Genomic DNA, 19,170 nt, shown 5'->3' on the forward strand with positions numbered 1-19,170 from the left:
AATGTTTTTTATCTCAAATACATATGCTCATTCTTCAAAACCTCATCTACTATTAATATAGGTTACATTCGCAATTGGAAAACAGAAGTAGTATGCGCTCAACTATATTTGTCTCAACTTCAATTTAAAGATTATAAGGAACAGAGGTTGGCTACGCTGAGAGGGGAGATACGTGAGGAAATTGGAACAGTTTGGGGTTCGGTAGTCCAGCTGATTTAGTTATATTAGATAGATCGGTTAGCTATAGGGTTTTTGTTGTCCTACGTCACCTCTATGTATGTATGTTCTGTATATCATAATAAATAAATGGAACATAAAAAAAAATGAGATGAGTGTAGGTTCAAGGAGATTAGTATAGTATGTGAGTATTGTATGACGTAATAACTGATGTTGAGTATAGTGTATGAGTATGATGAGTATGTAACATTTAAAACATGTATTGTATTAATTAATTTGCAAAGAGTAATGAGTATAAAATGCGGATTTCATTTTTATTTAATTAATGCAAATTTTTATTTTTATAATTTACTATTGATAAAGCTATTCTAACTTCAATAAAAATATTCTAACTTCTAATGTAACTTTAACTCCCGCTCCTTCTCAAGGTTGGACAGTTCCATTACACGAACTTTTGCTTCACGTTCTCTTAATAAAATTTCACGTTCTTTTAAAGCTAGTTCGATATTCAAGCTCATTGAAATCTAAGTTTAAATTTTCTTTATTATTATTATCATCACAATTATCATCAGAATCAGAAATTGTGACAATTGTTTTGGTTTTCTTGTTAGATTTGCGCGTCATAAATGAATTATTATTTTAACAGCCACATTTTTCGTAATATATATTTCAGATTCTTAAATTTGGCTATATAATTATTAATAATTTTTTTATTATATTAGAGTTGTAATATTTAACTAAAATCATATTAAGTTACCTCTAAAATAAGGTCCTCTTCATAAATAGTGTCTTCTTCATTAGTAAAATTTGTTATCCATAATTTGAAATTGAAAAAGAAAGTAAAGTTCGATATGAAAAAATTTTTGATTATCAATATTATTTATAGTATGTTACACGGATATAATTGATTATTGTAGTACATATAGACGCAATAATTGCAACATACTAATATACGCAGTAGTAGGTTTACAAAATATACAACTCTGTATATCATTTCACATGACTATACCTGTGCACCCGAAAGACTGTAAGACTGTATAAATCGCGTATAACATTTTAACCGTCATACCGATCACGTGTATGTTTATCTGACGTTGCAGAGCAACGGGTTCAACGGCTAGTATATAAATATATTTTTACAAATATACCACTCAATTTTATATTTGCTGTTTAGTAATCATGAAAATTGTTGAATCAGTGTCACAACTTTGACCATTATTATATCTAAAAATTCTTGTAGATAGGGCATGGAATCGAATTAGAGAACCTAGCTAATTCGATTATCCTAAATCCAATTCGAATATTGAGAAAGCCAAATTTGAATCCGAATTGGCTAACTCTGGCCATAATTTTGCCAAATTCGAATTTAAATTCAACCCTACCAATAACTGATAAATCATTTATATGGTTGTGAGTTTTGTGATTTTGTACCGTTAAAATATTAAAATTTCCCAAATTTTATTATATGATGAATATTGATATTATGACATAAAAAAAAACATTTGTATATTGAAATTACAATATATAAAATATAAATATATTAATAAATACGACTAAAGTCCTAAAGCTACTATTTATTAATATGATTCTTTAAAGTTGAGAATTAGATTGGTAAATGGAATAAACTTTCAGATTGATCGTATTCCCTCTAACTACTACCGACTACGTTTTTTTATTTCTCATTTATAATTGTCTATTAACTGTCATAATTTTTTTATCTTGGAAACGGAAATTACATCTTCACGTGCCGTCACCTTGCGTAGAATTATATAATCCTTCGTTACACTTCGGACTATCAAAATACATACAGTATTTCGATAGTAAAAGAATAATAATTATATCAAAATTGGACATGGGATCTTTGACGTATTTGATTTAGATACTGTATATTAGAGTTCGTTTTGCACTTCGGATTTTTTTGCACAACAATATTAATAATGTCACCTAAAATGAATTGATAGATTTTAGTAATATAGAATAAATTGGCATACACGAAAGTAATTATTACAATGAAGCACAAAAATATAAATTTTGAAGAGTTCAGCTAGCAAAACCTAAAAAATTTTTTTTTAAAAAAAAGAGAGAAGTTAAAAACAAAATGAACGAAATTGAAAAAATTGAAGATTCATCAACTGCTGATCTTTAGGGGTCTGGTACGAAATCCCGACAGGTACGAAATCCCGAACTCTAATGCTGGTCAAACCCATCACGTGACTCTTCATAACGCGGGCCATTTGTCGGGATTTTGTACCATTCGGGATTTTGAACCGTCGGGATTTTGTACGGATCCCGATCTTTAGTGGTGTATGGTTAAGTGTCATACTGTATGTATGATGTATTGATATACAGTATGTAAGTCAGACCATATAAGATAATATATTAGGTAGTTAATGGAATGTTTTTTTTTTGAACTTATATTACGTGTTATGTACAAATTACGATAGAATAATTTAATGATTTTTTTCTTCACACATCCTAAAGAAAAAAATAATTTATTATCTTTTTCTTGTGAACTTAAATTCTTATGACAAACAATTTTTTTTTTATTGCTTCAAATATAATCAATTTTAATTGACTATAATGTGTAATAAATTGTAAACCAACTTATTCTTTTATAAAAACAAAAAGTTATATATGCTTAACCTCAGAGTCAATTCCTAAGAATTAATTAAATTTTAATAATAAGTAATAAGAATGAATTATTTTTTATATACTGTATGTAAAATTAATACGACAAACAAATATGATGTACTTAGTCATTGTACATTACGTCTAAAATGACACTGGAAAAGCCAAAAGCTTTTATAAGTATTAAGTAAAATAATTCACGACTTTAAATAAGAACTGAATGTTTAGCATGAATTTAAAAAAATTATTCTCTCGAATAAGAAAAAGCATCATACAAAGATCAAAATGAAATTTAAAGTTTAATAAATATTTCAGCGTAATAATCTTTATTCTAATTAATCTTTATGATATTTGAAGAATTAACGATACATATATAATATAGCATATATAAAAAAATAAACGATAATCTATAGAAAATTTTGACGAAACGTATATATAACTTAAATTAGCTTACATACTCTGTACATTAGTAATATTTTCGAAAACTAAGCGAACGAAATAAAGAAAATATTCGACGGCCGCCGAGGAAGGAAATGTATAAAACTAGCTAGCGTTATATAGCCGGAAAATAAGTTAACTAAGATGTACCCATATAATAATACAATAGCACATAAATTGAACGATATTCACGAAACGAAAAAGAAAATTTAATCGTAATTAACGAAGTTATCGAAGATTTTGTCATATTCATCATCATCTAAAGAGCGCGGTTGTGGTAAAATATTCGGGGTTGAGTTATGACTAATGAGATCATCGTATATAATACATAACGTCGAATTTTCTCTTTTAAAATTTATTTCTTTGCCGGAGATGGGACTATAACCTTCTTTAATTTCCTTTAGTAGTCTCTTTCTATTAGCGTATGTGGTAAATTGGTTCTTAAGGTCATTTGGTAAGGAGCCCCAAAATTGTCCTGTAGTCTTCATGGTATTTTTCGAACGTATCTCTTTGGCAAAAGTTTTTCTATAAATATTAGAGAAAATTATGTAGCCATTTTCATTCTTTTTTTGACGTCCATTAGAACATTTATTAGTATTCGACGATTTAGTCATAACTGCAGACCAAAAGAGCGAAAATTGAGTTGTTTTATAGAGCATTTTTTTCTTTCAAATGTGTTGCGTCAACATGCGTAAAATTGTTCGAGATGATACAACCAAATGATATCACAAAAGAAAATGGAATAATCAATTAAATTAATTAAAAAAACTAAACCAAAAGAAGTGTTATTACTCTATTATATTTTTATAAAACGTAATACGTAAATGTGCATCGTAATTGAAATTAACAAAGAACGATTACTTAAATCATATCTGTAAAAAACTTATTGGTGAAATGCATGATTCCTATGAGAGAAAAAAAAAAAATCTTTTTTTAAATAATAGAATTTAAACAATTTTATTTTTATAATCAAAGTCAATATAAAAAGTGATTCGGTTTTATAAAAGATCAAATATGTAATAATATAGCGCAAATGTAGATAAAATTGGAAATCTATCAATGATCATTCCAAAAAGGGACACAGAGAAACATCTGTCACGTGAGAAATAAATCTATAATATCATTTTAAATTTCTTATCATTTATTATTAATCAACTTTAAATATATACCAAAATTTAAAACATATGCCGAAATTATTGAATACAGATTTAAGGAAATAACTCAACCTCTTGCTTGCTTTAAATTTGTTTATTAATAATATGTAATTCTAGAAAAAAATGATTTTTCAACATTTATTTTTCATAAAAAAAATGCGTTTTGTCAGCTATAAAATGATTACATAGTATATTATTAAATTTAACATTACAAAAAGTACTAAATTTGATAATAGATTATATAAATTAGCTGATTATAAATTTCCTCATTTGAAATTCATTAAATTCAAATTTCGTCAGTTTCTGCCGAAAGCCGATAACCATTTGGCGAACGAGCTTTTCGGTACCCTTAAAAAATAATGAATAATATTACAAATTCGTTAGATTGTTGCGTCACTAAGCATAAAACAATCAAAGTTTGTGCGTTAATTATACTTCATTACTCTACCAAAGCCGATAATAAATTTAATTCGGTAAAGATCTTTTGCCAAGGTAAATGATATTTACATAGAAAGTTAGTTAGCGTATGTGCATTTTAACAGAAGCGAATGGAAAAAAATATTCACGAAAATTGGATCAAGGCATTACACTCATCAATCCATCACAATCTAATTTTAGAAATATGAATCAATATTTTTAAGTATGTGACAATAAAATGCATGACTTCATTATGTGAAAAAATTTTCACGATCTTAGAATCAAACAATGAAACGGTTGTAAAAAAAAAGAGTCTAGTCTAAATTAAGATAAACAAAGCTAAATTTTGATTGGCTGCTGTAAGAACATCAGCATTAGGATCTGCAAAACACGGGTGACGAAGGATCAACTTGATTAATCGCGGCTTATAACTTATTCAATTCGCAGTATGCGGATTTGTGCCACAGAATGCATTTATGTTATATTTTAATTTGGTCTATTTAAGTTTGTTTATCAAAAATTTTGGGAAATGAATACAAAGTGGGTACTATTTCCCTTTCAAGTTCTTTAGGCTATTTTATTTGATTTAAACCAATTTAAATTCCTTGTATTACGGCAACGAAATATGCCTTCATCATACCTAAGGTACTTATTATTTAATTCGTTAAACCTAAGATAAAAATAATTTTTTATGCCATCTTGGATTATATTACTAACTTTATATTTAGCCATTTAGTAATCATGAAAATTGTTGAATCCGGGTATCTAGAAACTCTCGTGGATTTTGCTTTATACTCGGTAAAATAACAAATTTTACATGGTTAATGCCTAATTATCTTTTTGAGATAATTTATATGAATTTTGCAAAAAAAATTCATATTCTTTTAAATATTAATAAAATTTTTATCAGTTTCAGAGATACAAATATACTTTTTATAACAGAGAAATTTTTCTTAGCTAATTTATAATCTGTGATATAGATTATATTAGTAATAATAACAAGTGAAAAAATATTTTTGAATTTATATTAATGAATTCATAACCTTCAATATAATGAATTTTATTACTGCAATAAAATATAATTATAAATTATAAATTTTTTTTACAATGATTCATGTTTAGCTTAAATTTCGATTTATTTTTTATATTTTAATCATAAATTTGATATAATACATAATAAAATCATAAAGTATTAAAAAAGACGGAAGTGGGAGAGTAAAAAATAAAAATACATAATGTAACTTAAAAGTATACTTTGTACATATATTACTAGTAATTTTAGTTAATAATTATTAATCCTTATAGTATTTGTCATAATCGAAGAATTCTTCGGAACTCAAATCGCTCGCTACTGGATGTGAGCTTAGATCCGAAAAAATCATTACTAACGATTTATTGTTACCCGGCTCGTCGATATTGGAAGCCTGTACAACAGTTAGATCCGGGTTTTGCTTTAAAACCCGATCATCGTTTGCGAACTTTTTATACTGATTCTTTTCAGTATCAGTAAGTGCATTCCATTTTTCTGATGCTACCTTCATCCTTTTTTGAGGAGAGTGGTTTGGATAATCATTTTTCAAATAGTTTTTTATAAACTTGAAATAAAACGAAAATCCATTTGGCGCTCTCAAAGAACGCGAAACATGATTTCTCCTTGAGCGATTTGAGTTTGTTTTCATGAGGCCTGCAGAAAAAGAATTGAGCCAAAATCCTTACTCTTTTATAGTTATTTTTTCATTATAAATAAACAAATTCATTAATACGTTGCGTCAGTAAGTATAAAAAAATCACTCTTATAAAAGAATATAGATTATTAAAGAAATTAAAATTATTAAAAAAAGCTATCATCAAAGTCCACAATAGGCAGAAACAGCATCAAAGATGCATTCATGATTTAAATAACAAGGACATATGGAAAAAAATAATAAATTTGCCAAATGAGAATAATAGTATGATTATTTATTTTTATTTGGTGACAATTCGTTTTTAAAGAAATATTATTTTTTGATTAATCTTTCTTTTTACATTCCGATTATATTAAAAGATATAAACTATATTTGTAAAAATATTAACAATAAAATGTATGACATATTATACAAAAAAAATTCTTTCTTTTTTTTTTTTAAAAGGAATATAGAATAAAATAAGTCTTATATTTTAACGTGTTGAAAGAAATTTCTAAAATAAGCAACACACATATCTGATTTCGATTGGCTAATAATATGTAGTGTAATAATTTACAAGTTATAACATCAAATTTAAGTCATAGCATTTTTATTTAATGAAGTTTATGAGGCTAAAGGTGTTAAAAACCGTGAAATCCGATTATCACAGGAAAGGAAAGTTATTTCTTACTAAATATTTACAGAGTATATTCTTTTCCTTCCATTTAAGGAATAGATCTCGACGATGATCAAATTGTTCCAATTATTCGATTTATGTTTTTCTTACCACTAAAATCCCGAAACCAGAGACCGTGCTACCAAATATATGTTCGTGAAAGCCATCACACTACCTTTGTGTAACACGGAAATATCATTGAGTCGCTTTACTACAGGAGCGAAAATCCTATCCTAAATAACCTTGATCAAATCCTTCTATTTTTTTAAGGGTTATTGCTGACACCTGACAGGCAGCTTTATTATTATTATGCAAACTTGGATGTTATATTTAAACAAAGTGATCCGTGGGTACATACGTACCTTGGCCCGACAAAATGTGGAATTTCTAGTTATCATATGGAATTTGATAAAGCACCTTAAGATTGTCAATACCTATTAGTTATCATCTATTATATTTAATCTATTATTTTTTTCTGCTAAACATCAAATTGCAATGTATAAAAATACTGTATAATAATATTTCATAAATAAAGTATGATTCGAAAATTTTCCTTGAATAAACTTATGATACTTTATATAAATTAAAATATTTTATTAAATGTAGTATTGCATCAAAAATTTACAAATTTTTATAGATAGTATTATAATTATAAATAAGCACCTACCACTTTGGTGGAACATACGAAGTGTGGTGCAACAAGCAAGCATTGAAGAGCTGAAGGCACTAGTTATGTGCCGGAAGAGTAACGGGTCGTAAAATTAAAATTCAACAAATCTAAACGGATGTCTCTACCTATTAGGATTAGTAAATATTTTGCCCTCCCAATATACAAAATGGGAATTTGGAGGATTACTAAAGCTCTCTTGTAAGAAAGGATTTCGAAAGTATTCATTATTTTGACAGCAAAAATATAATTATTGTAGGTAGGTAGCACCATCTTCCCGTTTCGGCGTTTCGTGGTGATCAATCTGTTGTTATAGTAATGCCTAGAAATATCATTAACGGTGTGAGATTGGACTGATTGCATTGCAATGTCTAAGCTCAATTAAAATATTTATAAATTATAAAGCATTTACCTTTACAACTCTTTCTGTAGCAAAAGACTTCGTTAAACATAAAAGTATGAATAAATTTTATGAAAATTTGATGTAATATTTCGAGCGAAACTCATTATGTTATGAATAATCTTATGTGTTTGATAGTTCTTCGAACAATAATATGTAACATTTCTAACTTACCATTAGTTACAAGTGGATGTCCATATTGTCTTAAACTGGCGGTTTATGAACGTATATAATATAATGTTCAACTTGTGGAAAGTTATGTGATTTGATAATTATATATATACTTTTTTTTAAAAAGATAAAATGGGATGATATCGATGGTAATTTATTTATAATTTGTTTTTATTTTATTTTTTTAAAAAAAAAATCAATTCTATTTAAATTTTAGTTTGCAACAGAAGGGATCGTGTCCATTCCAATTACAACTAAGAGAGGTGGTAATAAATAATATCTTTTTTTTGGTCTGATAACTTCAATTTTTAACAAAAGAAAATTATAAAATGAGAATACTATTGTACTTGTAAAGAATATTAATTTATAAGCATAGTAACGGTCAAAATCTTTATTAAATTTATTTTATTAAGAATAGAATGCACTCTTTCTATCACTCGACCAAAAAATTCTTAAGAAAAAGTAGCTTTACACATACAGACACACTAGGATGAGTTTGATAATAGTTTTTTGTTGAAGACGGATATGTTTCAAAAGTTTTTAAGAAAATGGAAAATGACTTCAAACAAAGGAACAAAACATTTTACAAAACAAAATGATAAAATAGAGAGCCAATTATCAAAAGAAGTAGGATCAAAACAAAGCTCCGTAAGCTATAAAAGGATCAGTTGTATGTACTGGGTCTACAGTTGGATAGTCATGTAAAGGCCATACATGGGAAATGACAACACAACCTGCCTTTGGAGGATATATAGGCAATATAATATAATGGGTACCAAATCCATAATAACGCTGCAGATCATATCAAATATTAACGTATCAGTCGTATCCTTATGAACATTTTTTTAGTATTCTATCTTTATTGTCCTTATGAATGAAAGCAAAGTAAGGAAGGACTGATAAAACAAAGGAGTAAGGTCTCATTAACCACATAGTTCCTTTTTTGCTAAAATAATAACCAAGATGATATAATTTTATTCTTATTTTTATTTGTATAAAATTGTTCATTTTATGTCATTTTCTTTTATTTATGAAATACCTCTCCATTTTTTGGTAATTAATTCCTAAATATCAGTCAGAGAGAACATCAAGAATAATCAGATCACCACTATAGTCTTCAAATAATATTTTCTCACCATCTTGATGCAAGAAGATGGTCAAATTCTTTTCCAATCTTATAATGATTAGTAATCTCAGAGCAAATATTACAGCACTGAAAGAAAATTTAAGGTATTATCTATCAGCATTAAATGTTTGAGAGTTTGAAAGGCAATTCCAAGCCACCATATATATCATGATCTAGATGTGAGGTCAATTGTTTTAAGGTGGAACGATTATGTACCTTTCTCATGTTATATATCTTTTCATTGGGATTTTTTCTATGTATATATGGAATCAGAACCGGAAGCACATAGTGGCCATGGAGAGTACTTGACGCAGGGTTGAAAGGATTAATTAGGATGTTTTGTTTACCATGCCAGCCTTCACCATGTTTTTTTTTTTGGTTCAATAGTACTTTGTTTCTTTTTTTTTTTTAGATTATTAAATTGCATAGAAGTTTTTGAGTCTGACATAATAAAGATGTTTAAAGAGAAAGTCTTGCTTTCTGGTAAGTCAGCAATGTTACTGCACCAGAATAAAAATTTGGAAATTTTAGTTATGTTACTAAATTTGAAATATTTTGCCAACAAACGAAAAATACCTTTCCTAGTACTTTCTTTCTTGTATAAAAGAAATTTTTTATAAGGCATTAATTTGAACAGTGGTATAAAAATAACTATCAGAAATGTGTGTGAGAACGGGTACATAAAAAAAAGTAATAAAAAATAAGAAAGTTCACTCTAGGCAACTAAAAATGTGCGAACTATTCTTTTAATATTGTGGTCTAATATAAAGAGTGATTATTTATTATCCCGATATGCAAATATATGAATCTTGACCCGTCACGGCGTCACGTACATGAAACACCTGCATGCACGTTGTCGATCCTATTCATGGTTTATCGTAAAATATCGTGCATGCAGTCTTTTTTTTTTAAAAAACAAGATTTTTCAGTTTTTTTGGATTTTCCACATGATGAAAAAAAAATCCTCTCAGCACCAGGATTTTACTAGGGAGAATGGAAAATTTCTAATAACAGCAATACAGGTATTTATTGCGGTTTCGAATTAGTGTAATGGGTAAATTTTTTTAATAAATAAAAATCCGCTGCGGAATTATTATGAAAAGTGATCATGTGGACAGATCCAATTTAACAATCAAATTAACAAAGTAAATTTTTTTTTCAATTAGAAAAAAATAAAAATAAAAAAATTAATTTTTTATTAAATAAAAATAGAACTGATAAATAATAGTTATTGGTTGGGGGGGTAAAATATCGGTCACCCCGAAGGGGTGACACGATATTTTATCCACCATAACCAATAACTAGATTATTGCGTCAGTCACGCAAGATCATGCTATTATTATAGTAAGAGTATATAAAAAGTATAATTAAACTGCAAATATATTTGATATTTAGCCAATAAAAGAAAAATATCAATTATTTAGCCATCAACAAAAAATATCAGTCCGTCAAAATCTGCATGATCCTATTAGACTGACCAATAACCATTCTATATAATGTTGATACATAATTATGATTACAATTAATAAACCAAAAAATAATTAAATTTTCTTTTTTTTAACGAAAAGTACGAAAGTAATATGATTTTTCAATATTAATAAATACAACTGACATTACTACACTTTTGAAGATATATTTTCAATTTTCATTTAATCTACAAAAGATTATTTCATAATAATAACAAGTTTTAACTAAAGTCATAATTAACATATAGGGTATCTAAACTAGAGTTTCATGTAGATAGTAAAACTGAAAATAGTAAATTTGTCGATCATTTATGATCACGTGATAACATAAATCTCAAGTAATATTATCTGTTATTTACAAAATTATTGTTGAGTATAATAGAAGATTTTGCAAAATAAAATGGATTTTAGTTTATCTCAAATTAAGCAATAATTTGAGCTTTACAGAAATTTTCTGGTGCATAAAACTAAAATTTTAAAAATTTATTAAGAAGTTTATATATTAATTTATATATAAATAAAAATTATTGATAATTTGTTAAGTATCATAGTAGAATTTGCAAAATAAAATGGATTTTAGTTTGCATAAAATTTAACTTAAACCCTCTTTTCAAAAATCACACCAGCAGTACTTGTTTCAACTGGTAATGCCGTAAAACCCGTTCCTCTGCTTTCTTCAATTTTACTACTTACTGTACGAAAATTATATTTTAAGATAACGTTATGCATAAAAAATTTAATATTATTTACAGCAAGTTGTCTTCCAGGGCATCTAAATAATTTAATAATAACTGAGTTGTTGACTTACTGTACTACAATACATATATACATAAATATACTCACGCGTGTTTACCATTTCCAAATGTCAAAAAATTTTTAGTGACTTTTGATGCTATATTTATATCTAAATGTCTGAATGGTTCAAATGATTTTGGTTCATCTCGATAAACATCATCAATATAAATACTAGTTATACAATTTTTTGGTATTTGCAATCCATTAGAGAACGTATAATCTTTCTTTACGAGATGGTCAATTCCCGCAACATTTACACTTAATCTTAATGTTTCTCTAATAAAACTATCTAATTTTTTCATATCACTAAGAGCTTCAAATGGAATTATACCATTTACATTCGTTTCTTTATGAACTTTTAATTGTTCTTCATATAATTCTTGCATGTACTCGGGTCTTGATGCTAAACTTAAAATAACATTTGTAATGGCTATTGCCGTTGTATGAATTGATGCAAAAATGATTAGATATATTCTGTCTAAAAGATACGGACAACTAATATTATTAGGATCATGTTCTTCCATTAGATCTTGAAGATGATCATCAGGACGTTTCCAAGAGTCACCATATTTTTCTTTCTCTTGTAAACGTTTACGTACTTGCTTTTCTATATGTTTAAGGAGTGGTTTTCGATGTTTATCTGCTGGATTATATAATCCTAATCTTATCTGAATACGATTAACATATTCTTGAAGTCCTGGATAAATTATATCAAGAAATGGTGGAATAGTTAAAAATATCATGCTATCTATTATAAAGTTTGCAAATGAATTTAAAACTTCTTCATGTTGTGATTCCTCCTATAAAAAGAAGTAATTTTCTTTTAAAACTTTTTTTCTTTCAAAATTAACTAGTATCATAAAAAAAAAGTATCTATACTTACTTCACCAATAATAATATTTGCAATAGGATCAGAAATAATTTTTGTTACAATTTCAAATAGATTATAAAAAATTTTTGATTCATCACAATCTCCAAAATGTTTTTGAGTTGATAAATAAACCCTTTTTTGCATACGATCAGAATAAAGTTTTAATTTGCTAAAGATCGTGTCTTTAAGTGTTTTTGGTGCAACTGGTAAAACTTTCAGCAAATCTGGACATAATACATCTATCGGAAATCGTTTGTTGAATGCTTTTAAAACATCAAACACATCATCTCTTGAATATACTTCACCAAAATGTTCTTTTCCTACAAGTTTGTGCAGTAATTAAAAAGAATTTATAAATTAGAATATATAAAATATTTTATATTTATGCAAAAAAAAATACGAGCAATCTCTGTACCAACAAATACTCTCACTTGACCCCATATATATAGACAAAAGATATCACCATACTATTATATATAATTAAGAATTAACGTTAATTGAATTTTTACGCCAAAAAAAAAAAAAAATTCGTTGATATACGAACTTCTTCTCTACATTGTTTAAGAAATTTTTCGGGATTTAAAAAAAAATCAAAAGTATGGCCAATAATTGGGAATTTGTAAGAAACAAGTGGCGGCATGGTCTAAGAAAATAAAATAAAATAAAATTGAGAAAAAGGAGAAAAAGCGATAAAATTCTGTTTAAATCAATTATCTTACCAATTCTGGTTCACGCTTACGCTTTAAAATGTAAAGCGTTATAAACAGAAGGGATCCCAAAATGATCGCTTGATACATTTTTAAGAGAAAAAAAAAACAATTTCGTATATTCAAAGTTTAAGAATTGTGGTTATTTTAATTGCTGTTGACTTTTTATCTTTTTATAGATAGAGATTTTCATCATTTAAATTAAATTATCTAGAGCTAGTTGATACACAGTATGATCTCATTTATATTAAATTATCTAGAGCTAGTTGATACACAGTAGAGGGAATATTTTCCAACGATCACATAATTCCGGCCAGAATTACAAAGTTGAAGGTAAAGCAAAAAGATGAAATAGAAATAAAATAAAATAAATAGTAAAAAAGAAATTAAAAACCTAAAACACGCCTTCGCTGCAGCACTGAGAGAACAAAGATGTCAACTCCTCAAAATCTAAATGCTGATTGGCTTATTCATCCGTCCGGCGCAGCGCGACGGGCTACAGCTAGTTTATCATAAATTTATTATTTATTGATGAATTTTGCTAAAATTTTTAGTGTTACAAACTAAATTTGTCTCCATTTTGTTAATTATAATTTATCGGAGATATAATAGAGATAGTTTATCGTCATATTATAAAATAAATAGATTTGTAAAATTTTTAGTGTTACAAACTAATTTGTCTCCATTTGATTATTATTGTAATTTTAATTTATCGGAGATATAATAGAGATAGTTTATCGTCATATTATAAAATAAATAGATTTGTAAAATTTTTTGTGTTACAAACTAAATTTGTCTCCATTTGATTATTATTGTAATTTTAATTTATCGGAGATATAATAGAGATAGTTTATCATAAATTTATTATTTATTGATGACATTCTAAATTCGTCATATTATAAAATAAATAGATTTGGTATTTTGCTAAAATTTTTAGTGTTACAATCTAAATTTGTCTCCATTTTGTTAATTATAATTTATCATAGTCAATCGTGGATTATCAATGATTTTCACGGCTGCGCCGTAAAAATCATGATATTCATATATTCATGCGACACGTTTTGAACTAACGCCCGTGATAAAAAAGTAGACTATTTTATAGTTATTTTAATTATTACTATTTTTTCTTATGTCTTATTATTTTTCCTTTATCCAAGTTTAAAACAGATTTTTCAGTAACTAAAAGTTATAAAATGTCTCAAAAGCACATTATGATATCTGTTTTCATTAGAGTAAGTGATCTTTTGTAAAATGAAATACACCTGATATTTCTATGAAAAATCACGGGCGCCCATTAGTAAACATGGGATATTATTACACGCTCATTAGGATTGTGCGTAATTTTCACATTATATCTTTAATTCTGATCGGCGTTACAGTTGATAATAATATCAGTTTATTTGTAAAGGTGAAAGTGGTATTTTTGCCTTTTTTTCATATTAAAATCGAAGAAATTGCAACTGTTGTAGACCAAACTCTACCATGTTCCAAATCATCTAAATTATCGACCCATTCTAATAATGCCTTAAGGCTATATCAACGATGAACATCTAATTTAGGCCAATGGGATATGGTTTGATTTGGTCTACATATCAAATATTTTTTCTGCTGTTAATCCAACTGTATGGTCTACAAAAGCACCATGTAAATCTATAATAATAATTTAATTTAAATGAGATCATACTGTGTATATCCGTAAAAATGCGGATTACGGATTGATCAGATTATCCATCGGATTGAATACATCGCCTCCCTGTACTGTACAATAATTAAATTTCATTAATCACATGATTGGATATTTGCAGATCTTTTTTTTTAGACTCTAATACCTAACCCGCTAAATCAAAAAAAATTCTCCACTTTTTGAGAAAATTAAAGCCCGTTACAACAACAGGGCGGACATCCTTATATCACCTTGCCGATCATTTGCCGATCTTATAGTAAATTGGGTGATATCAGACTTTAAAACTTCGGCCAAAGTCACAGAAGTTTGGCCGAAGCTTGAAACTTTTATGGGTTATAGTTTAACTGATTTAAAATCAATGGCCGAAGTAATCATTCCTAATTTTAGGTAATCAAGAAGTTATGGCTAAATTTATACTTGCAATTATATTTGTTATAATCTATATAATAAATAGAAATTTTCAAAATGCAATTTCTCAATCAATTTGGCGTAAAAAATTATAAAATTACTATCAAAATGTTTGTCTTGACGAGATGAATCTAAAAAGCTATAAAACATTAAATTTTAATCACTGGTTGTCACAATATCATTAAAATAATTTCAATTTTCTAATTATTATTAAAATTCAGCCCATTTTTGGGTTTTAGTTAATTTTTGGATTTGAAAACATTAATTTTCGGACTTTGGATAAATTTTGATAACAAATAAAATTTATATAGTTAAATTTGCAAAAAAATGGTATTTTTTATGTGATAATATTTAAAATAGATGATCGGCAAAATGATCGGCAATAATGTGATAATATGAGGATGTCCGCCCTGTTCGTTACAACACGATTATTTATAATACTTTAGAAAATTCGAGAAAATTGAAGATAAATTTTTGTTGACTTAATAAAAATACATATTAATTACTGTTTCCAATATTGTTGTAATTCATTAAAAATGACATTTTTTCAGCAAAGGAACATTTATCAGATATCTAAAAATTAATAGAATATGTATGGTTTAATGACCGAAAAGGCTTATCATATTTTTTTTCGATTAGTATTGGCCTTGATTATTGAAAAGAAGAATTGAGCCAAATTTATTTTAATAATTTTAATAATTTTTACATTGTTTCAAGGGTCAAAAGACGTCCTACTAAATTAATTTCAATTGGCCTTCAGGTAAACAAAGCCATAATGTAAACTACCGCCCAAAATTTGTCTTATAATTAAGTTTTTATAGAAGACTCAAGTTAAAATGACCTTTCACTCTTAAAGAGTCAATTATAATAATAAAATTTATGTAAATCGAATATAGATAGTATTACAAGAAAATTTAAAATAAATAAAATAAATAAATAATAAATGAAATTATTGCTCTTCAAATTCGACTCTTTAAAGTAGTATTGTTATTGCATCAAGGTTCAACAAAGATACTTGAGTATGTTGAGGCAAGTGGATAACTAGATTCATTTTTACAAAATTATACATAATTATCATCTCTGAGAATAATCCTAATAACTTATTCATTAATTCTTTCAGTAAACACAAGTTTTATATCAATGGGAGTTAGTAAAAAATGAGACTTTAATAATATTTTGTCCTTGTTAACGTTATTTTCAGGAAGGACCCATTTATATCTGAGCACTTTAATAGAAATGATATTAAATAACTTAACTATGAACAAAATAAAACAATACAAATATACTTTACTTACGGAACATTGAAAGAACAACTCTTTGTTGTAATAAAGTGAGATTTTGTCCGACACTATAAAAATGTTTTAAGAAAAATTTAAAATTTAAAATATGATAAAATTATTTTATATTTGTAAAAAAAAAAGTATTTGCTATATATACCAATTTCTTGGACCAGCAGAAAAAGGAATCCAAGCAAATTTGTCTCTTTTTTCGTCACTTGATAAGAATCTTTCAGGGTTGTATTGATTAGGATTTTCCCAATATTTTGGATCACGATGAATTTTCCAAGTATTTATCATACATGTAGAGTTTATTGGTAAAATGTAGGAGCCAACCTTAATTGGCTTCTTTAATCTTCTAACAGTTAATATTGGTGTCGGTGGATGGGTTCGTAAAGTTTCTTTAATAATTGCATTGACATATTTCAATTCCTAATATATATATAGTTATATACAGACATACAGTATATAATTAATATATATGATTTTGGATGAAATACAATAAAATCGTGAAATGTGGGAACAAATAAATGATTGTAATGATTTAATAGTACCTTTAATTGATCTAAACTTGGTATAATTGGTTCGTTACCAAGAATACGGATTACTTCTGCTCGTGCTTTTTCTTGCATTTCCTATTCATTTTGAATTACAAAAAGATTAATAAAAAGATGTAAATTTTGAAAAATCAACCGCAAATTCTACTACTTACTGGATATTTTGCAAGAAAATAAAGCGAAACACTCAATGCCGTTGTAGTGGCTAAAAAAATTTTTTAAAAAGTTTTAAATAAAGATCTTCGTAATTCATGGATATAATTTTCTGTTCCCGAAAAACTTTATGTCCTAATACGCACTATAACAGATAACGCGCAGTTTTAAATTACTTACTGTCATGTCCTGCAGTAAAAAAGGTCGCTATCTAATCTCTCAATTGATGTTTATCAATATTAATTTCTCCTTGTTTTATCATGCTCGTTAATAAATCATGACCATTATAAGAATCTTTCTTCATCTCATTTCTTTTCGTCTCTATAATATCATTAATGAATCCATCAAATTCTTTAATAGCATCCAAGTATTTTTTGTTAGATTCTAAAGGTAATTCACTTATCCATGGAAATACAAGACGGAAAGGAGATCCAAGAACTGAAACAATATAGTCATAAACACTTATGAGACGAGGAACTTCTTGAGACTCTAAACACTAAAATAATTTTTTTTTTAATAAGTTAAATAATAATTATAAAAAAAATATACAAAAATATTTTCCAACCCTTACCCCAAACTTATATCCAAAGGCAAATTTTCCCAATGCTTCAATTGAAATACGTCGCATAGTTTCGATTATATTAATTGGTCGATTTAAATTTGGGTTCATGAAAGTAAAAAGATCCATTGTAATTTCACCAACAACCTCTGGATATTGATGTGAAGCAAGATTTAATGCAGAATCCGCTAATTTTCTAGTAGATCTCCATTTCTGTTAATTTTACTTAAGTATTAACGATTTTACTTAGGAATCAACAAAATTAAGTTATAAAAATCGAAGTCGAGATTACGCACGTCTCCATTAGTTAATGATAAACCACATCCGAAAAATTTATCAAAAAAAACATTATCAGTTTTTGAATAGTACTTGATAGCAACATCCTCTAAAAAAGTAATTTAATTATTTAAAAGAAAGTTTTTGTTATGTTTCAACATTAAAAAAAACAAATCACCTGATTCAGTTAATAAAATTTTAGCGTATTCAGGATTGTTGAGAACAATGCCGAACTGACTCTAATAAAAGTAAATATAATTATATAATTGTAAATAAGAGAAAAATTAGCGTATCATGTGACATTACCAAATAAATATCATGATGACCTCCTATAAGTTCTTGAACTAAATCTTCAACTTCATCGTAATTTTTTTGTTGGAAATAAGCCCACAATATTTTTAATAAAGAAATAAATGAAATATATGGAATATTCTCAAGACCTTCAGGTTTTTTATTAAATTTACGAATGAAATTAATAATAAAACCAAATGTAATAGCGAAAAATATTAAAGCAAACGTTTTTTGTTCTTATAGTTAATTCGTGATTCATATGAGAACCAGAGCTATTTATATTAAAAAATCGGGGGATATCAGTATAAATTTGTAATGATATAGCAATATATATATATATTATGCAACTCATGCGTGGTACATCACTTAATACGGTATTACACACGTTTCAAAAAATAAAAACCGGAAAAAGAAATGCATCATATAAATTTTTTAATTTTTTAAATTGAAAATCTAATTTTTAAAATCTGCCGATCAAATTGTCCGATCTAATTATCCATTCAAAAATTATTTATACGGGGTAAACTAAACGTTACCGATCGACAGGAATTTTATTAGTATATTAAATCAAGAAATTGATTTATTAGCAGGGGAGCTGCTATTTGATT

At 26.9% G+C, this 19,170-nt stretch overlaps 4 protein-coding genes across 4 annotated transcripts; all 4 read right to left on the reverse strand.

The window, feature by feature from the left end:
• Positions 1 to 3,452: 3,452 nt before the first annotated feature.
• Positions 3,453 to 3,902, reverse strand: OCT59_008799 (uncharacterized protein; the record flags this gene model as incomplete). The annotated part of the gene is made up of 1 exon (XM_025325472.1): positions 3,453 to 3,902. The coding sequence occupies one exon, from the start codon at positions 3,900 to 3,902 to the stop codon at positions 3,453 to 3,455; it is 450 nt and encodes a 149-aa protein (XP_025181059.1).
• A 2,204-nt stretch (positions 3,903 to 6,106) lies between these two features.
• Positions 6,107 to 6,355, reverse strand: OCT59_008800 (uncharacterized protein; the record flags this gene model as incomplete). The annotated part of the gene is made up of 1 exon (XM_025310570.2): positions 6,107 to 6,355. The coding sequence occupies one exon, from the start codon at positions 6,353 to 6,355 to the stop codon at positions 6,107 to 6,109; it is 249 nt and encodes an 82-aa protein (XP_025181060.2).
• A 5,226-nt stretch (positions 6,356 to 11,581) lies between these two features.
• OCT59_008801 (uncharacterized protein) lies at positions 11,582 to 13,447 on the reverse strand (the record flags this gene model as incomplete). The annotated part of the gene is made up of 6 exons (XM_066133139.1): positions 11,582 to 11,756; positions 11,828 to 12,579; positions 12,663 to 12,970; positions 13,066 to 13,117; positions 13,195 to 13,293; positions 13,370 to 13,447. 6 exons carry the CDS (start codon positions 13,445 to 13,447, stop codon positions 11,582 to 11,584), a joined length of 1,464 nt encoding a protein of 487 aa, XP_065999614.1.
• Positions 13,448 to 16,549: 3,102 nt separating this feature from the next.
• OCT59_008802 (uncharacterized protein) lies at positions 16,550 to 18,821 on the reverse strand (the record flags this gene model as incomplete). The annotated part of the gene is made up of 12 exons (XM_066133140.1): positions 16,550 to 16,674; positions 16,745 to 16,797; positions 16,887 to 17,158; positions 17,281 to 17,361; positions 17,439 to 17,488; positions 17,617 to 17,643; positions 17,719 to 17,932; positions 18,008 to 18,208; positions 18,292 to 18,380; positions 18,450 to 18,510; positions 18,578 to 18,703; positions 18,789 to 18,821. 12 exons carry the CDS (start codon positions 18,819 to 18,821, stop codon positions 16,550 to 16,552), a joined length of 1,332 nt encoding a protein of 443 aa, XP_065999615.1.
• Between the last annotated feature and the right edge of the window lie 349 nt (positions 18,822 to 19,170).

The sequence above is a fragment of the Rhizophagus irregularis genome, chromosome 17, assembly GCF_026210795.1.
Source record: "Rhizophagus irregularis chromosome 17, complete sequence".
NCBI classification, from domain to species: Eukaryota; Fungi; Glomeromycota; class Glomeromycetes; order Glomerales; family Glomeraceae; genus Rhizophagus; species Rhizophagus irregularis.